General features: G+C 43.4%; 1 protein-coding gene across 1 annotated transcript in view; it reads right to left on the reverse strand.

Annotated features, from left to right (window-relative positions):
* Positions 1-4,406: 4,406 nt before the first annotated feature.
* NTPCR (nucleoside-triphosphatase, cancer-related) overlaps positions 4,407-20,139 on the reverse strand; it is a 28,711-nt gene continuing 12,978 nt past the window's right edge. Inside the window, exons 4-5 of the mRNA XM_003267269.3 lie at positions 13,004-13,213; positions 4,407-5,051 (exon numbers count right to left, since the gene is read on the reverse strand). Of these exons, the coding sequence (XP_003267317.2) occupies positions 4,983-5,051; positions 13,004-13,213 (279 nt within the window). The 3' untranslated portion in view covers positions 4,407-4,982. The remainder of the gene's footprint in view (positions 5,052-13,003; positions 13,214-20,139) is intronic.

The raw sequence follows: 20,139 nt of genomic DNA on the forward strand, positions 1-20,139 counted from the left end.
TGTTGATTTGGGGTGGAGAGTTCTGTAGATGTCTATTAGGTCCACTTTGTGCGGAGCTGAATTCAATTCCTGGATATCCTTGTTAACTTTCTGTCTCGTTGATCTGTCTAATGTTGACAGTGGGGTGTTAAAATCTCCCATTATTATTGTGTGGGAGTTTAAGTCATAAGAGCTATCTATGACAAACCCACAGCCAATATCATACTGAATGGGCAAAAACTGGAAGCATTCCTTCTGAAAACTGGCAGAAGACAGGGATGCCCTCTCTCACCGCTCCTATTCAACATAGTGCTGGAAGTTCTGGCCAGAGCAATCAGGCAGGAGAAGGAAATAAAGGGTATTCAATTAGGAAAAGAGGAAGTCAAACTGTCCCTGTTTGCAGATGACATGATTGTATATCTAGAAAACCCCATTGTGTCAGCCCAAAATCTCCTTAAGCTGATTAGCAACTTCAGCAAAGTCTCAGGATACAAAATCAATGTACAAAAATCACAAGCATTCTTGTACACCAATCACAGACAAACAGAGAGCCAAATCATGAGTGAACTCCCATTCACAATTGCTTCAAAGAGAATAAAATACCTAGGAATACAACTTACAAGGGATGTGAAGGACCTCTTCAAGGAGAACTACAAACCACTGCTCAATGAAATAAAAGAGGATACAAACAAATGGAAGAACATTCCATGCTCATGGGTTGGAAGAATCAATATCGTGAAAATGGCCATACTGCCCAAGGTAATTTATAGATTCAATGCCATCCCCATCAAGCTACCAATGACTTTCTTCACAGAATTGGAAAAAACTACTTTAAAGTTCATATGGAACCAAAAAAGAGCCTGCATTGCCAAGTCAATCCTAAGCCAAAAGAACAATGCTGGAGGCATCACCCTACCTGACTTCAAACTATACTACAAGGCTACAGTAACCAAAACAGCATGGTACTGGTACCACAACAGAGACATAGATCAATGGAACAGAACAGAGCCCTCAGAAATGATGCCGCATATCTACAACTATCTGATCTTTGACAAACCTGACAAAAACAAGAAATGGGGAAAGGATTCCCTATTTAATAAATGGTGCTGGGAAAACTGGCTAGCCATATGTAGAAAGCTGAAACTGGATCCCTTCCTTACACCTTATACAAAAATTAATTCAAGATGGATTAAAGACTTAAATGTTAGACCTAAAACCATTAAAATCCTACGAGAAAACCTAGGCAATACCATTCAGGACATAGGCGTGGGCAAGGACTTCATGTCTAAAACACCAAAAGCAATGGCAACAAAAGCCAAAATTGACAAATGGGATCTCATTAAACTAAAGAGCTTCTGCACAGCAAAAGAAACTACCATCAGAGTGAACAGGCAACCTACAGAATAGGAGAAAATTTTTGCAACCTACTCATCTGACAAAGGGCTAATATCCAGAATCTACAATGAACTCAAACAAATTTACAAGAAAAAACAAACAACCCCATCAAAAAGTGGGCAAAGGATATGAACAGACACTTCTCAAAAGAAGACATTTATGCAGCCAAAAAACACATGAAGAAATGCTCATCATCACTGGCCATCAGAGAAATGCAAATCAAAACCACAGTGAGATACCATCTCACACCAGTTAGAATGGCCATCATTAAAAAAGCAGGAAACAACAGGTGCTGGAGAGGATGTGGAAAAATAGGAACACTTTTACACTGTTGGTGGGAGTGTAAACTAGTTCAACCATTGTGGAAGTCAGTGTGGCGATTCCTCAGGGATCTAGAACTAGAAATACCATTTGACCCAGCCATCCCATTACTGGGTATATACCCAAAGGACTATAAATCATGCTGCTATAAAGACACATGCACACGTATGTTTATTGCGGCACTATTCACAATAGCAAAGAGTTGGAACCAACCCAAATGTCCAACAATGATAGACTGGATTAAGAAAATGTGGCACATATACACCATGGAATACTATGCAGCCATAAAAAATGATGAGTTCGTGTCCTTTGTAGGGACATGGATGAAACTGGAAAACATCATTCTCAGTAAACTATCACAAGGACAAAAAACCAAACACCGCATGTTCTCACTCATAGGTGGGAATTGAACAATGAGAACTCATGGACACAGAAAGGGGAACATCACACTCTGGGGACTGTTGTGGGGTGGGGGGAGGAGGGAGGGACAGCATTAGGAGATATACCTAATGCTAAATGACAAGTTAATGGGTACAGGAAATCAACATGGCACATGGATACATATGTAACAAACCTGCACATTGTGCACATGTACCCTAAAACCTAAATTATAAAAAAAAAAAAGAATCCCTGACTTCAATCTGCCCTGCCGCCCCCACCCCACCATCCGGCAAGAGCTCACCTCAGCCATGGCACCGACAGGGAGGTGGCGCTCAGCTCTGCTCCTCTCATCCTGGTTGCGTGCAGGGAGGGGACGGTCACATGTGGAGTTCTGCCATGGCACCTCTTCTTCCTTTAAATCTCAGCATGACACTGTTGCTACAGGTTGTGTGCATTTGGCCACGAGTTCTAGTTACCTGTGAATTCATCTTATCCTTCATTAAATGTCATTGCCTTACAAGACAGGGATTGCATCTGACATCTGCATACACGCTCCATGATCATTCTGTTTGACTAATACAATAATCATTTCAGGACCTCACCACAAGAGACACTAAACATTCTTTGGATTCACAGCACTTTATCACTGCTAAATGTCAACTCTGAGGTCTGGGGGCACAAAATGCACTAAAAATGCTAAAGCCTCAAGAAGGACGCAGCAGGGAGTGATGAAAGAGTGAACTTTGGAGCCACGTAGACGTGGGTTCAAATCCCCTTTGTCACCACTATCACTGTGCTCTTGAACGAACCACTTAAACACTCCAAGCTTGTCTCTTCACCATTAAAGGGAAAGTGTGCAGAAGCTCCCACAGCCCCAAGTGCGAGGGGCCACCCTGAATCTGTTCCACACAAGTGGATACTTTCAAGTGACACGCCTACGCCACATAAGCACAATTGGCTTCAGTGATAAGCCCCTCAGACCAGCTATTTAACTTTGAAATAACCTTCACCACCTTTCTTTCTCATTTAAGACAAAGTCAAAGTCTACAAAACAGACACGGCTGAAACACCAAGCTCAAAAGGACAAGCACCAGAAGGAACATGGCCCTTGGTATTTCAGATGCATGAAGGGCAGAAACGCAGAACAGCCTCCCGGAGGTGCCAGGAAAGGCTCCGTCTTGATGGGGTCTCACTCCAGCTGGGGCTGACCAGCTCCACCAGGCCTGGGTGCACATTGATGACATTTCCCCACACTGCCTCCCTATCTCTTGGTTCTCCTGAGGGCTGTGGTACTTTCAGATTTATGGCCAGGATCAGGTTCCCAGGCCTTTGTGGGAAGCCTCTACCCATCTCAGAGGCCATGCCTCTCCTGGCCCACTGAGGCATGCAGCCCACACCGGTGTCCTGGTGATGGTGGCTGGAAGTCACAGCCAGCCTGCCAGACGTCCTGAGCTCGGAACTCAGTCTCCCCAAACAGCCCCGCCAGGCAGGGACCGTGGAAGGAGATGTCCGCTTCCTCCTCCTGGGCAAGTAGCCCTTTTTGAGGGATTAGTTCATAATCTATTAGGCCTCCCTGTTGTGGTCCCTCCAAGGCTAGGCAAGTCCAGGTCAAGCTTCACAAAGTTACCTTGGAAGAAAAGCGCTGAGGAAAGAGACACTGATGGAGGAACCAGTCCTGGGCTGTGCGCCATTTTGGTTTCGATGTGGGCGCCTCCCGCCCCATTCACTGTGCCCCAGTGCCCAGCCCACAGCACCTCACCCGCCACATGCCCGACCTGTCCACAGTTAGAGAGAAGGCACACTGCTGCTTATGCCAGTGGGTTTGTAGCCAATGCTAATTTGTTAAAAAAAAATCCTGGAAATTCATAGATCTTCACCATAAATGACCTAAAAACACTGAACTGTTTATCACTCCAGTACCATCTGCCACTTGGAGGGAAGTTTTTATCCTCTATCAATTCTGGGGTTTCAGTGGCCTTTTCTACTTCCCTACTTTATTTTTATAGTACCCCTGTTATGGGCTGAACTCCACATTGCTACACCATTATTCCTGATAAGCCCAGCCCCTGGCACTGGGCACTCCACAGTTGTGCGGAGTGGTTGACAGTTGCCTTCTGTGGTGTGACATCACTCTCCTGAGATGACAGCCACTCCCTGCTTTTCTGGAAAGGAAACTAGGCATAGAAAGATTCAAAATTGCTCCCGAGTAAACTAAGGCAAAGCAGTGCTCTTATGCAAACCCGTGGGCCTGAGCTCTTGTCATCTGGTCGGGCTGAATATCAGATGCTATCAACACTTCTAAAGGTTGTGTATTCCTCCCACACAATGCCTCCTGTCTGTAACCATCAGATTTATTTTTATATTTATTAAGCAGTAAGCAAACAAACAGAGTTGGGGGAGATGACCTAAAATGGTTTTCTTTTGGAATAATATTTTTTAAAAAATCAAATAACTGTTATCACTTTAAGTTGCGTGAGACTGAAGCTGCACCTGGAGAGGAATTTAATTTTCATGACATGCAAAACTGATTAGGCAGTGAACTCTTTCCTCCCCCTTCCCCTGAACACATTTATAAACTTCAACGGGGGCCAATTCCATCTAATACTCTGAAAACCATTTTTCATCTCACAATTTACCCAAATCATGTGCATGACTGCAAGAGGAAATAAACAAGAAATCTTTAAGCATAAATAAGCCACAATGGATTGTTAATCTTGTACAGACAATCCAGCATTAAGGCTAATTTGATCTTTTAAACATTTTATGGAAAACAGCTGTTGAGTTTTCTCTAGAAAAGCCCACAAGGTTCCATAACCCCATAGGCATACAGCCTCGACAGGCAGGGCTCCATCAGGCTCCTCTTGAACTGGGCACTCCTTCACGGGGGGGCAGGAACGCATGTGTCTTCACTTCCTGCTGCTCTGCACACACGTCACGATATCTGGCAGAAGGCGGTTTCTGTTTTCCTTGGTGACCTGTGGGAAGAAGTGAGAGAACAGGCTTCAGAGCTCCTTTCCTCTTCTTCAATCTTGTGCTAGGTAACTCTCTAAAAGAAAAGCCTGGAAGGCTGGGAGAGAGTGAGGTATGTTTTGTTACCCAGGGAGGAGGCCCAGCTCTTCAGGAGCACTCAGAAACAGGACAGGTATCACCGAGTCCCAGCATCAGTTTCTGCCAAGTGACAGCTCGAAAAGTCAAAGTGGGTTTGGAGTCCAGACAGATTTCAGCCAACCATGGGGAGGGCTGTGACATGAGCCCGACAAGGCACACCGGGACGGATGATGGGCACGCAGGACCAGGCAGGACCCCAGAGGATGACCTGTCCTGAATGGAAGGAACTCAACTGTTGGAGTGAAGCGAGGAGGAGAGCCTGGGAGCCAGCGGGGCCCAGGAGGGCAGCCAGCAGAGCAGCAGTGAAGCGCCCAGAATTCTGGGATGCTCAGTCATCTACTCGCCTCTCCACAAACAACAAGTGCTCATTTGAAAGATGGAGAAGTGGGAGAGCCAGATACGTGAGGGTGCCTCCGTATAGACTGTTACTCAGGCCTCCTGACCACAGTGTGTTCTCCATCACTTACACCACTACAAAAGCAAAGAAAAGGAACAAAGAGTTCACCAGAGCTTTACCCGATGATCTGGTTATTTTTCTTTCACTACCACACCATCCAGAGTGCCCCAGGGTAAAGGAAGGGCCATCTCTGCTCCCATCACGGTGCCTTCCTGCTTGGCCCATATAATATCCATCCACTCAACACATGCTGATGGGGTGGAAGGGCAAGCAGGACCCAGGCACAGAGATGCAAATAGAGAAGCACCACAAGTAAGACCCTGACCTCATGGAGCTCACAGACCAGGACAAGACAGGCATGAACAAGGACAATGAAGGAGGCTGGGGAGCAGGCAGGAACAGAGGCATGTGTGGGGGTCAGGGGCAGGAAAGGCTTCCAGGGGTGCTTATGCCTGGATGTAATTTCGACAATTGAACCGTGAAGAAGGGGCTGAGCCAAGGTTCCCGGTAAGAGCGGGGAGTGCATCTGGAAGCCTTCTGAGGTTCAGGGTGGTTGTATCTGAAGAGGGGGCCTGGCACACAGTAGGTGCCAATACATGTCCAAGGAGGAGATGCAGAGCGGATCTAGTCAATTCTGGTTCCTGGCACCTGCTCACCCTTCTTGAAAGAGTGCTCTGATTGTCTTCAGGAGACTGTACAGTCTAGGAAACTTGCCCCCAGCCAACAAGTGGGCAAGCCAGGCCCTGGCGACTTCTCTGAGATCTGTACCCCAAGAGGAGTGACTGAGATCTGCACCCCAAGAGGAGTGAGTTCACACAGCAAGTGCCAGAAGCTGATCCCATTTCTACTGGTCCTGGCTGCATCAATCCTGGGCAGCTCTGGCTCCACTTGAAATGAGGACAGTCAGCTTTTCCTTTGGCTTCATGGGACAGCTCCAAAGCCTATAAGGCTTTTTGACGCTGTTTTCACTTAAATTAGCCAAAGTCCATTCCTGTTGTTTGCAATCAAGGAATCCACCTGAGGTAGAAAGGAGGCAACACAGAGGTGGGCACCACAGGGGCCCTTTTCTTTCACTCTGAGTTCAGCAGTGATTGCAGTAGCTTCTGCCTCCAGCCAGGCTCTGTGCGAGTGGACTGTGATACACAGCTGGAGAATTTACTCTGGTCTTCTATTCCACAGTACGGTGACTACAGAGTAAATAACAAGGTAGTGTATATTGCAAGATAGCTAGAAGAGAAGATTTTGAATGTCATCACCACAAAAAATGATAATTTAAAGTGACAGATATGGAAATTACCCTGATTTGATCATTATACAATGTATATATGCACTGAAACATCACACTGTACCCCATAAATATGTACAATTATTGTATCAATTACAAATTAAAAATTAATTTGAAAATTAATGCGCAGAATGCAAACACTCCAATATTAATATTTTGATACTCCCTTTGATTTCCCTAAGATTATTTCTGAAAATTATGCAGTAAGATGTTGACGTGAAACTCTCTACAGTATTCACTTATGATATTCCCTGTATGAGGAAGGCACACTCTCAAATGCAAGAACAAGGACCACAGCACCTGCCAACCTCAGGAGTCTTTGCCTTATGTGAAATTCTAGTCTACTTTTTATTCAACAGCCAGAATTTTGGTTGCAGAAAGTCTTTCCTGAGAAGCTAATTAGAAGAGGGAACTGGGAGCTGGGAACAGGAAAAAGAAATAAAGAAGACTGCAGAAAGAAAAAAGTAATCCCAACCATTCTTTTTTTCTGCACTGGAGCCTTGAGAGAAAGAAAGGAAGCTGAGTGAACCTGAACCCTTGCACCTGCCCAGTGGCTGTAGGAGGGCCCTTGGTAAGAATTTATCCTGGGCACAGTGAAGATAAGACTGTGAGCACCATGGGGTCAGAGGCCACATCTCATTCATCCTGTGACCTCCAGATCCCATCCCTTGCTTATTAGGAATGTTGGGGGCTCTTCACACAGTTTCAAGGAAATGCATGTGGTTTTGTTTTGCTTTCTTGCACATAGTTATATACTAAGAGGCATTTCTTCCCCTGCCTGTTCCATCCATGTTTTCAGGTTTGGGGTTGTTAAAGTTAGAACATAAGCAAGACCCGGTATCTGGTATTGCATCTGTGCCCAGCAGATGAGTCAAGTACTGTCTCTCACAGTACCTAGGCCAACCAGATGGGAAGACAAACTTGTGATATCACCACCTCAACTTCTTATTTAAACAATCAAGAAGCAGGAAGGGGAGACTGAGCAGGGCATACAGAAACTGATCATATTAAACAAGTTAGAAGGCAGTGAGGTGGCATGCAAGCAGCCTGGAAGATCAGATAATATCCACTCACTGCTGCCAAGAACATGTGCACCGCATGGTCTAAACAAGAGGCTTAGTCATACTATGAAGCTGCCAGCTTGAAAAAGATCTAAAGTTGTTGGTAACATTGTCAATGTTATGACATTAACTAGAAAGCAGCAAAATCAATCAATGACACGCTCATTGGGATACAATGTGATAAAACTCAATGGGATACAACAGTAATAACCTCTTAGAGTTCTGAAAAACAAATTATTGAAGAACCCCTAAGTCACCTGCTATGATTTGACTGTGTCCCCCAAAGTTCATGTGTTGGAAACTTAACCCTCATGCGAATAGAGGTGGGACCTTTAAGAGGTGATTAGGTCATGGGGACAGCCCTCATGAATGGATTAATGACATTATAGTGGGAGGGAGTGAGTTATGGCAGGACTGGGTTACTGATAAGACGATGTCTGGTTCTCCCTGTCTATTGCTCACTGCTAAAACTCCAGTGGATAGAACAGTACCCGACATACAGTGGGTGCTCAATATTTACCAAATAGATGAATAAAAATACTCCATTGCCAATTTCTTCTACTGATGCTTTACTAGGTAATAGGAGGTGCCAAAGATTGTATCAGTGAGATTTTATTTTCTTTATCAGGTACTGTTCTTTCTTTTCTTTTTTTCAGCCATTTTTTTTTTTAACACATCAGAGAATGTTATTGTTTTGCCTCAACTGTCAAACATAATTCTTCAAAACTCAACAGGGGAAGAAAGGCCCACTACACTCACTCACAGTTTTACTCTCCCCATTGTTCTTTCTTCCTTCCTGATGTTCCAGGTCTCCTTTAACCATTTCCTTTCTGATAAGAGAAATTCCTTTGGCCATTCTTTTAGAGCAGTCCTATTATGACAAATTCTCTTAGTTTTCCTTCATCTGTGAATGTCTGATAGAATTATGAGTCAACAGTTGTTTCAACACTTGGAAAATGTTGTACCACCTCCTTCTGGACTTCATGGTTTCTCCTGAGACATCTGCTGTCACTCATATTGTTTTTACTCTATAGGTAAGGTGCTGCTTTCTTTTCACTGCTTTCAAGACTTTAATTTTCAGAAGTTTGACTATGGTATGTCTTGGCATGAATTTGAGTTTATCCTCTTGGGGTTCACTGAAAATGTAGGTTTATGTCTTTTGCCAAATATGACAAAAATGCAGCCATTACTTCTTCAAACACTTTTTCAGCCCCACACTCTTCTGCTGGTACTACAATGACATGAATGTCACATCTTTTGTTATAGTCCCACAGGTCCCAAAAATTTGCATTTTGTTCATTACTTTTTCTTTTTTTTAAGTCTACTCTTTGTCAGGTAATTTCTATTGTTCTACCTTCAAGTTCACTAATTCTTTCTTCTGTCATCTCTATTCTGCTGATGAGCCCATTCAGTGACTTTTTATTTGGCTATTGTACTTTATATTTCTAACATTTTCATTTGATTCTTCTATCTTCTAGGTTTTTGCTGAAACTTTCCAGTTCTTTGCTGAGACTATTTTCATTTGCTTCATGTGTATCTGTAATTTTATGAGGCATTTTTATGATTGCCGTTTTCAAATCCTTGCCCTATAATTCCACTATCTGAGTCACCTTGCTGTTGAGATCTGCTGATGGCCTTTTCTCACTCAGGTTTAGGTATTCCTGATTCTTGGCATGACAAATGATTTTCAATTGTGTCTACTGTGTGGTTCCTTAGGTCCTTAGGTTCCTAGCCAGTCTGCCTTTTTCTCTTCACTTTTCAGGTCTTCTTATACTTGTATTATAAGTAACATCCAAGGTTTTTGGCTGCAATTAGCAGGAAAAATAAACACAAGTGTGTCTACTCTATCTTGTCTAAAACTGGAAGAGTTCTGAGGGTTTTTGGAAAGTACTCTGTTCACCCAACATTATGAAGAATAAGTCTAGATAATATTACTAATTTGTGTGGCATATTTCCCCCATATCATGAGCTCAGTCTCATCTTCACACTATGCATGTTCATTGGAAAGTACTCTGTTCACCCAACATTATGAAGAATAAGTCTAGATAATATTACTAATTTGTGTGGTATATTTCCCCCATATCATGAACTCAGACTCATCTTCACACTGTGCATGTTCACCTGGTAGCAAGGGGAGGCTGACTCTGACCCCTTTTCATAGCTCATTGCCTTACCTGGAATGTTCTCCCTTCTTTTTCCCATTTCCTCCTTCAAGAGCTCACTCAAGAACCCCTTCGTTTGGACACCTCTCCCCACTACCACTGCTCACACAGATCTCTCCCTTCCCTGCCCCTAGATTTTGATTGCCCCCTGGTCTGTTTTTCTTGAGGGCAGAGATCATGCCTCACATGTGCCTAAACCATGGACTAAGAACTGAACGTGAAGGGCACTCTTAAAAATGGATTCGGATACTTCATTGCATGTGAGCAATGGAAAGAACCCAAACATATATCTAATCCAACCCCTAAGTTTGCAGATGAAGAAAATGAGGTTCTTGGCCAGGCACAGTGGCTTATGCCTGTAATCCCAACACTTTGAGAGGCTGAGGCAGGCAGATTGTTTCATTTTATGAATTCAAGATCACCCTGGGCAACATGGTAAAACCCCATCTCTACAAAAAATGCAAAAATGAGCCAGGTGTGGTGGCACATGCCTGTAGTCCCAGATTTTTGGGAGGCCGAGGTGGAGGATGACTTCAGCCTAGGAGGCAGAGGATGCAGTGAGCCAAGAGCATGCCACTGCACTCCAGCATGGGCGACAGAGACTAACCTTGTCTCAGAAAAAGAAATGAGGTCCCTGATTTATAAAACTGGAAAAGGCCAGGCACAGTGGTTCACACCTGTAATCCCAGCACAGATTACTCTGGGCAACACAGCAAGACTCTGTCCCTCCCCCTCAAAAAAATAAGGTAAATAAAAAATAATATAAAACTGAAACAGAAGGACCACACAAACCCCAAAGCAACAACGAAAAAAAAAATAACAGGGTATGTCAGCCCCTACCTCTTACTTAATTAACTCAAAGCTAATTGTTTTATTTACAGATCATTAGAAGCAATGATTATCTTGCCTGGAGAATAATTTTGAGTCTCAGAGAGAGGAAGAAATGTGGTATGATCCTAAGACACAAAGTTTATTTCCGGGCATCACAGTCAGCTCCCTTCAGTTCTTCCTTAGGACTGTTAGATTAGATTAGTTTGTGGAGCTAGCCAATCCCTGGAGTCTAACACTAGCAATTTCTCAGTCTTTCAGCCTAGAAGCTACCTGACCTCAAAACAAATTTTCTTTCATGATCTTTCACTATTCATCGCCTCAATTTCCATGGAAACTCTATAATCACAACCAAAAATGTAAGAGAAGACAACATGAAACTCTGTTGATAACAAGAACCCCACAGACCGTTCAGGGCTCTCAAATGTCACCTCCTTGAAGAGACCTTCCCTGATCACCCTTCTACTCCTGCCCCCAACTACCACATTGCCTAGTTTCTTTATTTTTGCCTTCATCAGTATCTGAAATTGCTTGTCTGTTTACATTTTTGGTATTCAGCTCTTCCACTAGAATGTAAGCTCCATGAGAGCAGGGAGTTGGTCAGTATCGTTCACCACAGTATCCCAAGACTTAGAATGACACCTAGCATACAGTAGGTGCTCAATCGCTATTGACCAAATTAATGAATAAATAAATCAAGGAAGAAGTGCACACATTTTTCCAAGTCTGGCTGGTCTAACCCTAATGGCTGTTTACTGCCACACTCCAGGATTCTTTGGTGACAACATGTGGATACAGCCACTTGAGCCAGTGGGCCAAGGTGACATTTTACTCAGTGATTAAAATGATCATGATGGAAGGTGCTCACAGGTACTCACTCTCCACTCCCCCTGATAGGAGTGGTCCTGCCTGCCTGACTTGTTCACTTGGCACTTGCAGGGCCAGGGGGCTTTTAAACTGGGGATGGGGAATGAGGTGTGTGAGCAGAGCTCAGCCAAGAGCACAGCTATCACTGACTCAAAGAAACTAAGGGCAGGGGTGGGGGAGAGGCAATATCTGACTGAAAGGAAAACAGAGGGACAACAGGGAAAGAAAGGCAAGAATTTAGACAAAGTGCCAGGAATGCCATGAGTCCCTTATGACTGGCTCAGACGCTGCCACTGGTCAATAAGCCCTAGCCCCTCATCTCTCACATGTGATCTATAGCAGTGCTTCTCAAAGTGCAGGGGACCTAAAAAACCAAATGAGAACTTGCCAAAACAGATCACGGGGCCCATCCCCCAGAGTTTGACTCCTTGGACCAGGGCAAGGCCCACTCCCAGGTGATGCCTGTGCTGCCATTCTGCAAGCCTCACATTGAGTAGCAGACCCTACAGATGCACTGGTGAATGCAGCAGCCACGTGAGGCCACGGAGCACCTCAGATGTGGCCAGTGTGACTGAGAAACCGAATGTTTAATTCAATTTAAATTTGATTTTTTATATGATTAAATAATTCAATTTAAATATGATTAAATTTATTAAACATAAATAGCCAGACGTGGCTAGTCGCTACTGTTCTAAGCAATGTAGAGAGTACATTTCCCTCACTATGGGAAGTTCAACTGGACGGTGCTGCTCTTCAGCACCTGGAAGCTGTGCCTCCAAATACATCCACAGCCTCTTCTCCCCACAAGCAGAAGTGGGTCAGCTTTAAAAGGGAAACCTTTAAACCAAAACAAAAAATATTTGCCTCTGTATCCCAACCTGGCGCCTTTTAATCTGAGAAGAGACAAGCTTAGAACAAGCACCTTAGCTCAGGCAATTCTGATGCCAGAGAGGTCCTAGTGTCTGGTGGGGGAGATGGAAGAAAAAAGCAGCCAGAACAACTGGGATTGTCAGGAGGCTCCCCCATAAGCGAGTTTGTTTTTTCATCAAGTAGAGGTATAATTTAAGTTCTATACATTTCTAGAAAATTAGACTCACCTATATTTCAGCATGGGAGGGAAAAAATGGTAACTCAAAACCAAAGATATATTTTAGAGCCATCTGCTATTTTAGATCATCTGCCCCATTTCCACAGATTATGGAGGACTGGCTGTACTCACATTAAACACCTTCACGTCCTTTCTGTTTCTGATTTCTTCTACGAGAGCCAGTGGCTTTCCTTTAGGAACTGGGATTGTGCCAAGGATTATAGTTCCTGGGGTAGACAGCGTCTGACGAACAGCTTGAATGAAAGGCTGACTGAAGAGCTCCATCTTCCCAATCTCATCGATGATGCACACTCTTTGCCCTGGGCCACTGCTGCAGTCGGCCTGAGAATGACAAAGACTTTCACTGGGACACCAGAGTCACATTAATCAAAGGGCCCATGGGTCCCACTCCCCAATCACTCACCAATGAGGTAAAAAAGACAGAAACCTTTTTACTGGATTTCGAAAAGTGACAGCATCCCACAGACCACCCCTGGTACTGTGCGGGAGGGGACTGCACAAGGGTGAGTCCCAGGAGCTGGGAATCATTAGGACTCCTGGAAGCTGGCAGCCATGCCTGTTACCAGTGGGATGTTCAAGGAAGTAATGGACATAAATTGGAATAAAGTCATGAGAAAGAGAATCTGAGATCTAAAGGATGCAATTGTACTTACTTTTTTTCCCCTTTAGCCAAGACTCATTTCCTTTTAATTTTCACTTTTTTCCAACAATGCTTATGGACCAGATCATGAAATACACAAGCATCTGCCTAGAGCAGTTATCTCCCCTCCAGCCCGTAGGGAATCTCATATGGCTCAAAATGGAAAAAAGAGGCCATCAGTATCAACAAAGGCTCCCACGCTTGCTGTCTCATTTCTTTTAAACCTAAGGTATTTGGGTGCCACTGATTTTCTGGTTGTATATAAATTTAAAGCTTGATCTCTGTCTTGGATCCCCTCTCTCGAATCACTCGCTCTGGGGGAAGAGAAGTGCTATGCTGTGAGGATACTCAGGCAGCTGACAGTGAGGTCCATGTGGTGAGGCACTGAGGCCTCATGCCAACAGCCAAGAGGAAATGAACCTGCCAGCAACCACATGAGCAAGCTTAGAGGCAGGGCCCTCCCAGCCAAGCCTCAATGACCACAGCCCCAGCCAACAGCTTGACTGCAACCTCACAACCCCAGCTAAGCTGTACCTGGATTCCTGATCCTCAGATACTGTGTACAATAATGTGTTCGTTGTTTTAAGCTGCTAAATTTTGAGATAACTTGTTCCACAGCAACATATAACTAACGCACATGTCCTCTATAGAAAGCCTTCCTAGAGAAAGCTGATAGGACTTTGGTTGACTCTTCCCTGGGAGGGACACAACAGAACATGTAATAAACACTTCAATGAATGGTGAATGACAAATACACCTTATATATGTTTGTATACATGGTTTGTTTTGAAAACTGTATGTAAAGCTGATTTACCAAGTACTCTTCACTACAGTTCTGATTCCTTAAATGATGACAGCAATACAGTCCCAGAGGGCATGTCTGAGTTAAGCTAGATTTTGTTCAAATTCCAAAAGCCAAAGCAGCGTATGGTACAGTGTGGCTGGTGGTAGGGATCAGTGGCAACCAGGGGCAGCCAGTGACAGACAGGGCTGCGGGCCCATATCCTAAAGGCCTTCGATGGCACACACAGAGGTGGGAATCTTCTCCCACAGCCAAAAGAGTCTAATCGAGGGAGGATCACAAGTTGTGCTAGAAAGACTGCTGGCTGTGGAGTCAGAAACACATGTTAGACTCCTTTTGGAATAGACAAGATAAGACAGTGGGTGTCTAAACCCCAGTTGTGATTGCACGGAAGCAGTAGAGCAGTGTTTTTCAGACTTTTAAGTAAGCAGTACTCTATTTTCCTACTGTATATTGTACACTTATGAAATATTTTTCCACTCATTAGCTAAAAGATCAAGAAGGAGTCCGCTGTAATCACCAAGAGAGGTCTGAACAATCTCCACACTTCCGTGTTTCTGACACGCTTCATTTTTGCCTCTCTATTAAGTTTATCTGTACACATGCCTGGTCTCCCCACTTAGGGCAGGTACATGGTTGTCCTCATCTGCTTCCTTCCTGGGGAACTCACCGATGTCCCAGAGCTGAGAAGTGGGGAGCTGAAGGGGCAATGTCACCCTCCACTGGTGGGGTCGGGGAGAAGGGCAGAGCATCTATGACAGAGCTGAGAAGTGGGGAGCTGAAGGGACAATGTCACCCTCCACTGGTGGGGTCGGGGAGAAGGGCAGAGCATCTATGACAGAGCTGAGAAGTGGGGAGCTGAAGGGACAATGTCACCCTCCACTGGTGGGGTTGGGGAGAAGGGCAGAGCATCTATGAAGTAACTCACTACTTATTCCAAGTTTTTCCTCCAAAACGAAAGCCATATTTGGGAGAAATAAAACAGCTATCAACCACCTGTCTATGATAATAAAAACAGACCATTGTACAAGAAGGTTTCTGTCTTCCTGGGAGCATGCCACTCCAACTGACCCCACTGTTCCCAAGTGCTGTGGACATTTTGCTGCCCCCAGAGACGATGAGTAATTGTGGATGTCATTCCTCTGGAGGCTGTCATCTAAAAGCCAAAATAAAACTTATTCTGGCACCTCAAAACGACAGTTTTAGAAGGTGCCAAATCAAACAAGAAGTGATATGAAAGAATGTGTGTACACATGCACATGTATTTATTTGACTATATACATGAAGGTAGTAAAATGCAAGTGGCCATGTGTAAATACACACGTACAGATAGAAAGTGTGTGGCTCTTCAACAACCAGCCTTCCTGCAATCCTCTAGAACATTCATAAGTGAAAGCTCATCGACATTTATTTAACTTTCAGCACAAAAGAATTTGGACACACATATATACATTACTTTCTACCAATTGGAAATCCTCATTTTAAAACCTTAGCTTACATAAAATCCTCAATCTGTCCAGAATTGGGGAATTTTATAATCCAGGAACTTCAGGAATCTCAAAAATAAATCTGTGATTTTTAATTAAAAATGAAAGTTATTCATACTCAGTTGAGAGAAAGATGTCAGCTGCTGAGCCACTCCGAAGCATGTAGACACTCAGCTTGCTTTTCTAAATAGTACAAGATCATACACTCAACGTCTTAAAAAAAGAACCACTATAATGTTTAACATGGCTTTATTTCTATATAAATTCAAGCAACTTTAGAGGGAAACAAAGAAATAAGTGAGTAAACAAACATTCACCCCCTTTACATTGTTCTAAATTGATAGAGACGCAGACTTAGAACAATAGGGGCCCAGGTTTGAAGATGGTCAGGAACCCCTCCCCAACCCCCGGTGTGCGGAGAGTCCTAATGAGCTCCCAGAGAAACTCCACCTGCAGCTGCTGGAGTAAGGAGTGTGTAAAAACTGTAGGTGGCTCTCAGCCACATGGTCAGAATCACGATGTACACACCATCTGGGGTGAGCACACCATCTGGGGAGCACCCTTTCCTCCCCTCACAGCCTCTCCTCAGAGGAGCATTGCTTCCTAGGGCCAGCACCTCAGTCCTATATAGCACACTAGCCTTCCTGGCCACACTCCTCACAGGCTTCCACTTCAGCCGATTATAAATGTTCAGCCATGAAGCGTACTTTTAGTTCTTCTGTTCCGGGAGAGAAGATATTTCCTTAGATAGAGTCCTAAAATTGACCAGCCAGCGATAAGAGAAGCTACTGAATAATTTTATAACTTTGGTTACACTCAGCTAGTTTGCTTTCCAGAGAGATTAGAGCAACAAATATCTTCGTACCAGTTATATCAGAGACCTGAAAATAGTGTGATTTTTTTTGGGTCCTTTGTTTATTTTTATATGTACTTTTAAAAATACAAAGAACATATAAATATAAAATAATTTCATTTAACCAAAATATCAAACTGAGAGCAAGCTAATGCAAGTGGTCTTTGCCTTATTCTGAATTATTTGCATAATAAATATTTCTAGTGGTATTAATGTTAATTTTAGGAGAACTGTTTGGATTGTTTTATTTTAATATCAGACATACAGACTAGCTCCTGAGCTTACCCATCTGGGACAGCAAGTATTGAAAGTCATGAAAGTGAATAAGGAGTGTCTATCAGAAGTTAGGCAGCAAAACTATAGCCCTTCCCCCAAACAGCAGCAAGTTCTAGGGAAGCAGAAAGGCGAATGGTGGTAACAGCAGCCATCTCTGAGCCAGCCCACAGTTCCTCACCCACTGAAGTTACTAGCTAAAAATGCAGGGCTCCGGTCATATTTTATGTGTGTTTATTCCAAGCCTTCAAGTTTCATAATCCCTTTGCTGTCTGGTGGCATATGGACTGTGAGTCTCCAGGGCATAGCCAGGACAAGGTGTCTAGACTGCCCGACGGCGCCTGGTAGCCCGGCCCTTCCCCAGTCAGGCATACTCTGGGCAGAAGCTGCTCCCCCGGACATGCCAGAGATCCTCATGCCAGCGCACAGACAGACTAGCCTTGAGGCTCTTCCCGGATGTCCTAAACGGCCTCTCGGGACTCACACGGGCTCACCCACATGGTCACCTGACCAAAGAGCGCTTGAATGGTAGCCATGGGGTTTTCCAAGCTATCTTGGGACTGAAAGAACACCTACTGGCTGACAGTCAGTCCAGTGAGATGGAGAGCCCAGTACTCCTTGTCCTGCTCATGCTCTGAGCACTTGGGACTGGCCTGGACATTTGGGCTCCTGGGACTCCATGACAGATGACTATCCCACCCTGGACCCCAGCTCCGTGGCAAACACACACCAAATTGTGATGGGAGGCTCCTCTCAAAGTACTGCCATCCATCACCTCAATTAACTCCTCAAGAAAATAATCACAGCTATTGCCCTGCTGAGCACCTCCTAGGAGCCAGGGGCCAAGGCACTTTACAAGTATTACATTCGGTCCTCCCAGCAACTTCACATAGCAGGTAACAGCATCTGTTTCACAGATGAGGAAAGGAAATTAGACATTAAGGGATTTACTCAAAAATCACTGAGAGCACAGTGACAGAGCTGGAGTCAAACCAGAGATCACCTGACTTCAAAGCTCTCTTCCACACCCTGTGTGCAATACGCCTCCACACTTTGATTCTGAAATAAAGAATAGCATCTAGGATACTGACCTAACCATGAAGAAACCGCTTTCCTCTCCAATAAGAAGGAATAGCACTCTGGTGTTTAGGGATCTACAGAGGCATAGGCATAAAACCTCAATTTATTTGGAATAATCATATTGCTCTAAATTACTCGAAAAGAACTCATATTTAGGGTCTGAGAATAATACCACCAAAATCATTTCATCAAGTATGGATGGTGAATGGCCCACTGCAGTAGGCAGATATGATAGAAAGCAAAAGGACTTCTCTCCTCTACCAGGAGCACACCCCCGAGCAGACGGTGGAAGAGCTATGACCAGGTATCCTAATATGTCCACCTTCCTGCCATTTCTTTATCACCTGACAGTGTTTACAAAAACCAAATAAAAAAAAAATTTCACTTGCTTAGTAAAAATTTTCATCAATATTTAAGCTTTTGGTAAATGTTTAGTATCTCTGATACCTGATATCCTTTTCATTAGAAACTGCCTGAGGAGAAAGAACTGATTGTTTTTGCTATAATAAAATGGTGATGGCTTTTCTAATGGGGAGGTAACCAGATACAAATAAAGAGAAGTACAGCTTAGAGTGAAAAAAAGCTTAGCCATTATGGCTTTTTTTTTTTTTAGTTCAGCTTCAATGTATAGTAATTTTATGTTTGTTAATTACTGCTCACCTGGCTAGAGAAAGTATTTCAAAAGAGAGTATTTAAATCTGCTTGCCAATTAAGGGCTCAAGAGAAAATTATTTTTATCTTAAGATGATCTAATAAAGTTTAGATAAAATTAGAATTGGCTAGGGGAAATCTGAGGAGGAGGATGTGCATGGTCTCACACTATCTCCCCACTCACTGCTCATTAGTGCTAAAGACAAAAATAGTAACTATACAGTGGAGAAATAGGACAATTCCTTGATCAGGTAATCAAAATTAATATCACTAAACATCACACACCTCCAGATGAGATACTCGAGAAGGATGCATCATCACTTATGGAGTATTCCAGCTGAATTTGGTCATGAGGAAACATCAGAAAAACTCCAAAAGAGGAATGTTCTTTCAAATTGGAACTATATTCTTTGCAAATGTCAATGTCCGGAGGACAAAGAACGACTGTGGAAATGTTCCACATTAACGGAGGCTATGGAGATGTGACAACTAAGTGTAACATCTGAAGGAAAAGAAATGTTACAAAGAATATTAAGTCAACTGATGAAACTAGAACACTAACGATAGATTATTTTTTCAATGTAAGATTTACAGAGGTTGATAACTGTATTGATATGTAAAAGCATATCCTTATTTTTAGGAAAAATATACTGAACATTTAGGAGTAAAGTACCTTGATGATTGCAACGTATTCTCTAATACTCACCCCCTTCCAGCTTATATATTTATACACACACACAAACACACACATACACATACACACAGAGAGGGAGAGAGAGAATAAGCAAACAAGGCAAATGATAAACATAGGTGACTCTGGATAATGAGACTATACAGGTGTTCTTGCACTATTCTTACTCTTATAACTTTCTCTAAGAGTAAACTTTTATCCAAATGAAATTTTAAAAATTATCAAAAAAAGAAAAGACACACATATGTACTTTCTCAGTACCAGATTCAAGAAAACAACCAACTCACCCCGTATGAACTTCCTCCTAATGGAGTGTGGTTTTAGACTGATATGCACAGGAGGCGAGACAGAAGGAAATGCTGGAAATGGGACAAAGTGAGCGAGGAAAAGGAAAAACGGCAACAGTTTACACAAACTCAACCCCAGTCCAGCTTAAGGGACGTGTGACTTAAGAAGCATGCAACTTTTCTGTGTTTCTTGAGAGTGGACTGCAAGAAGAAAGACATGAAGGTGTCATCACCCAGGGCAAAAGCCTGCTTAGCATCTAAATCCACAGAATCTCACCAACGATCAGAAATAATAAAGTCTCAGTCTCTGCTCAATAGAAATTATGAAGATTTGCCATGACAAATCTTGCAAAATGAACTGCAGAGTCAACCTCATGCTGAATTTTCACTTCATTTTCCTACGCTGATTCACTGCAGGAATGTCCTTATTGACAATTTGAAAGCTGATTTTCTGTTTGCACTAGATAGCTTTTAATTTCCCTG

This window comes from Nomascus leucogenys, chromosome 5, assembly GCF_006542625.1.
Source record: "Nomascus leucogenys isolate Asia chromosome 5, Asia_NLE_v1, whole genome shotgun sequence".
Lineage (NCBI taxonomy): Eukaryota > Metazoa > Chordata > Mammalia > Primates > Hylobatidae > Nomascus > Nomascus leucogenys.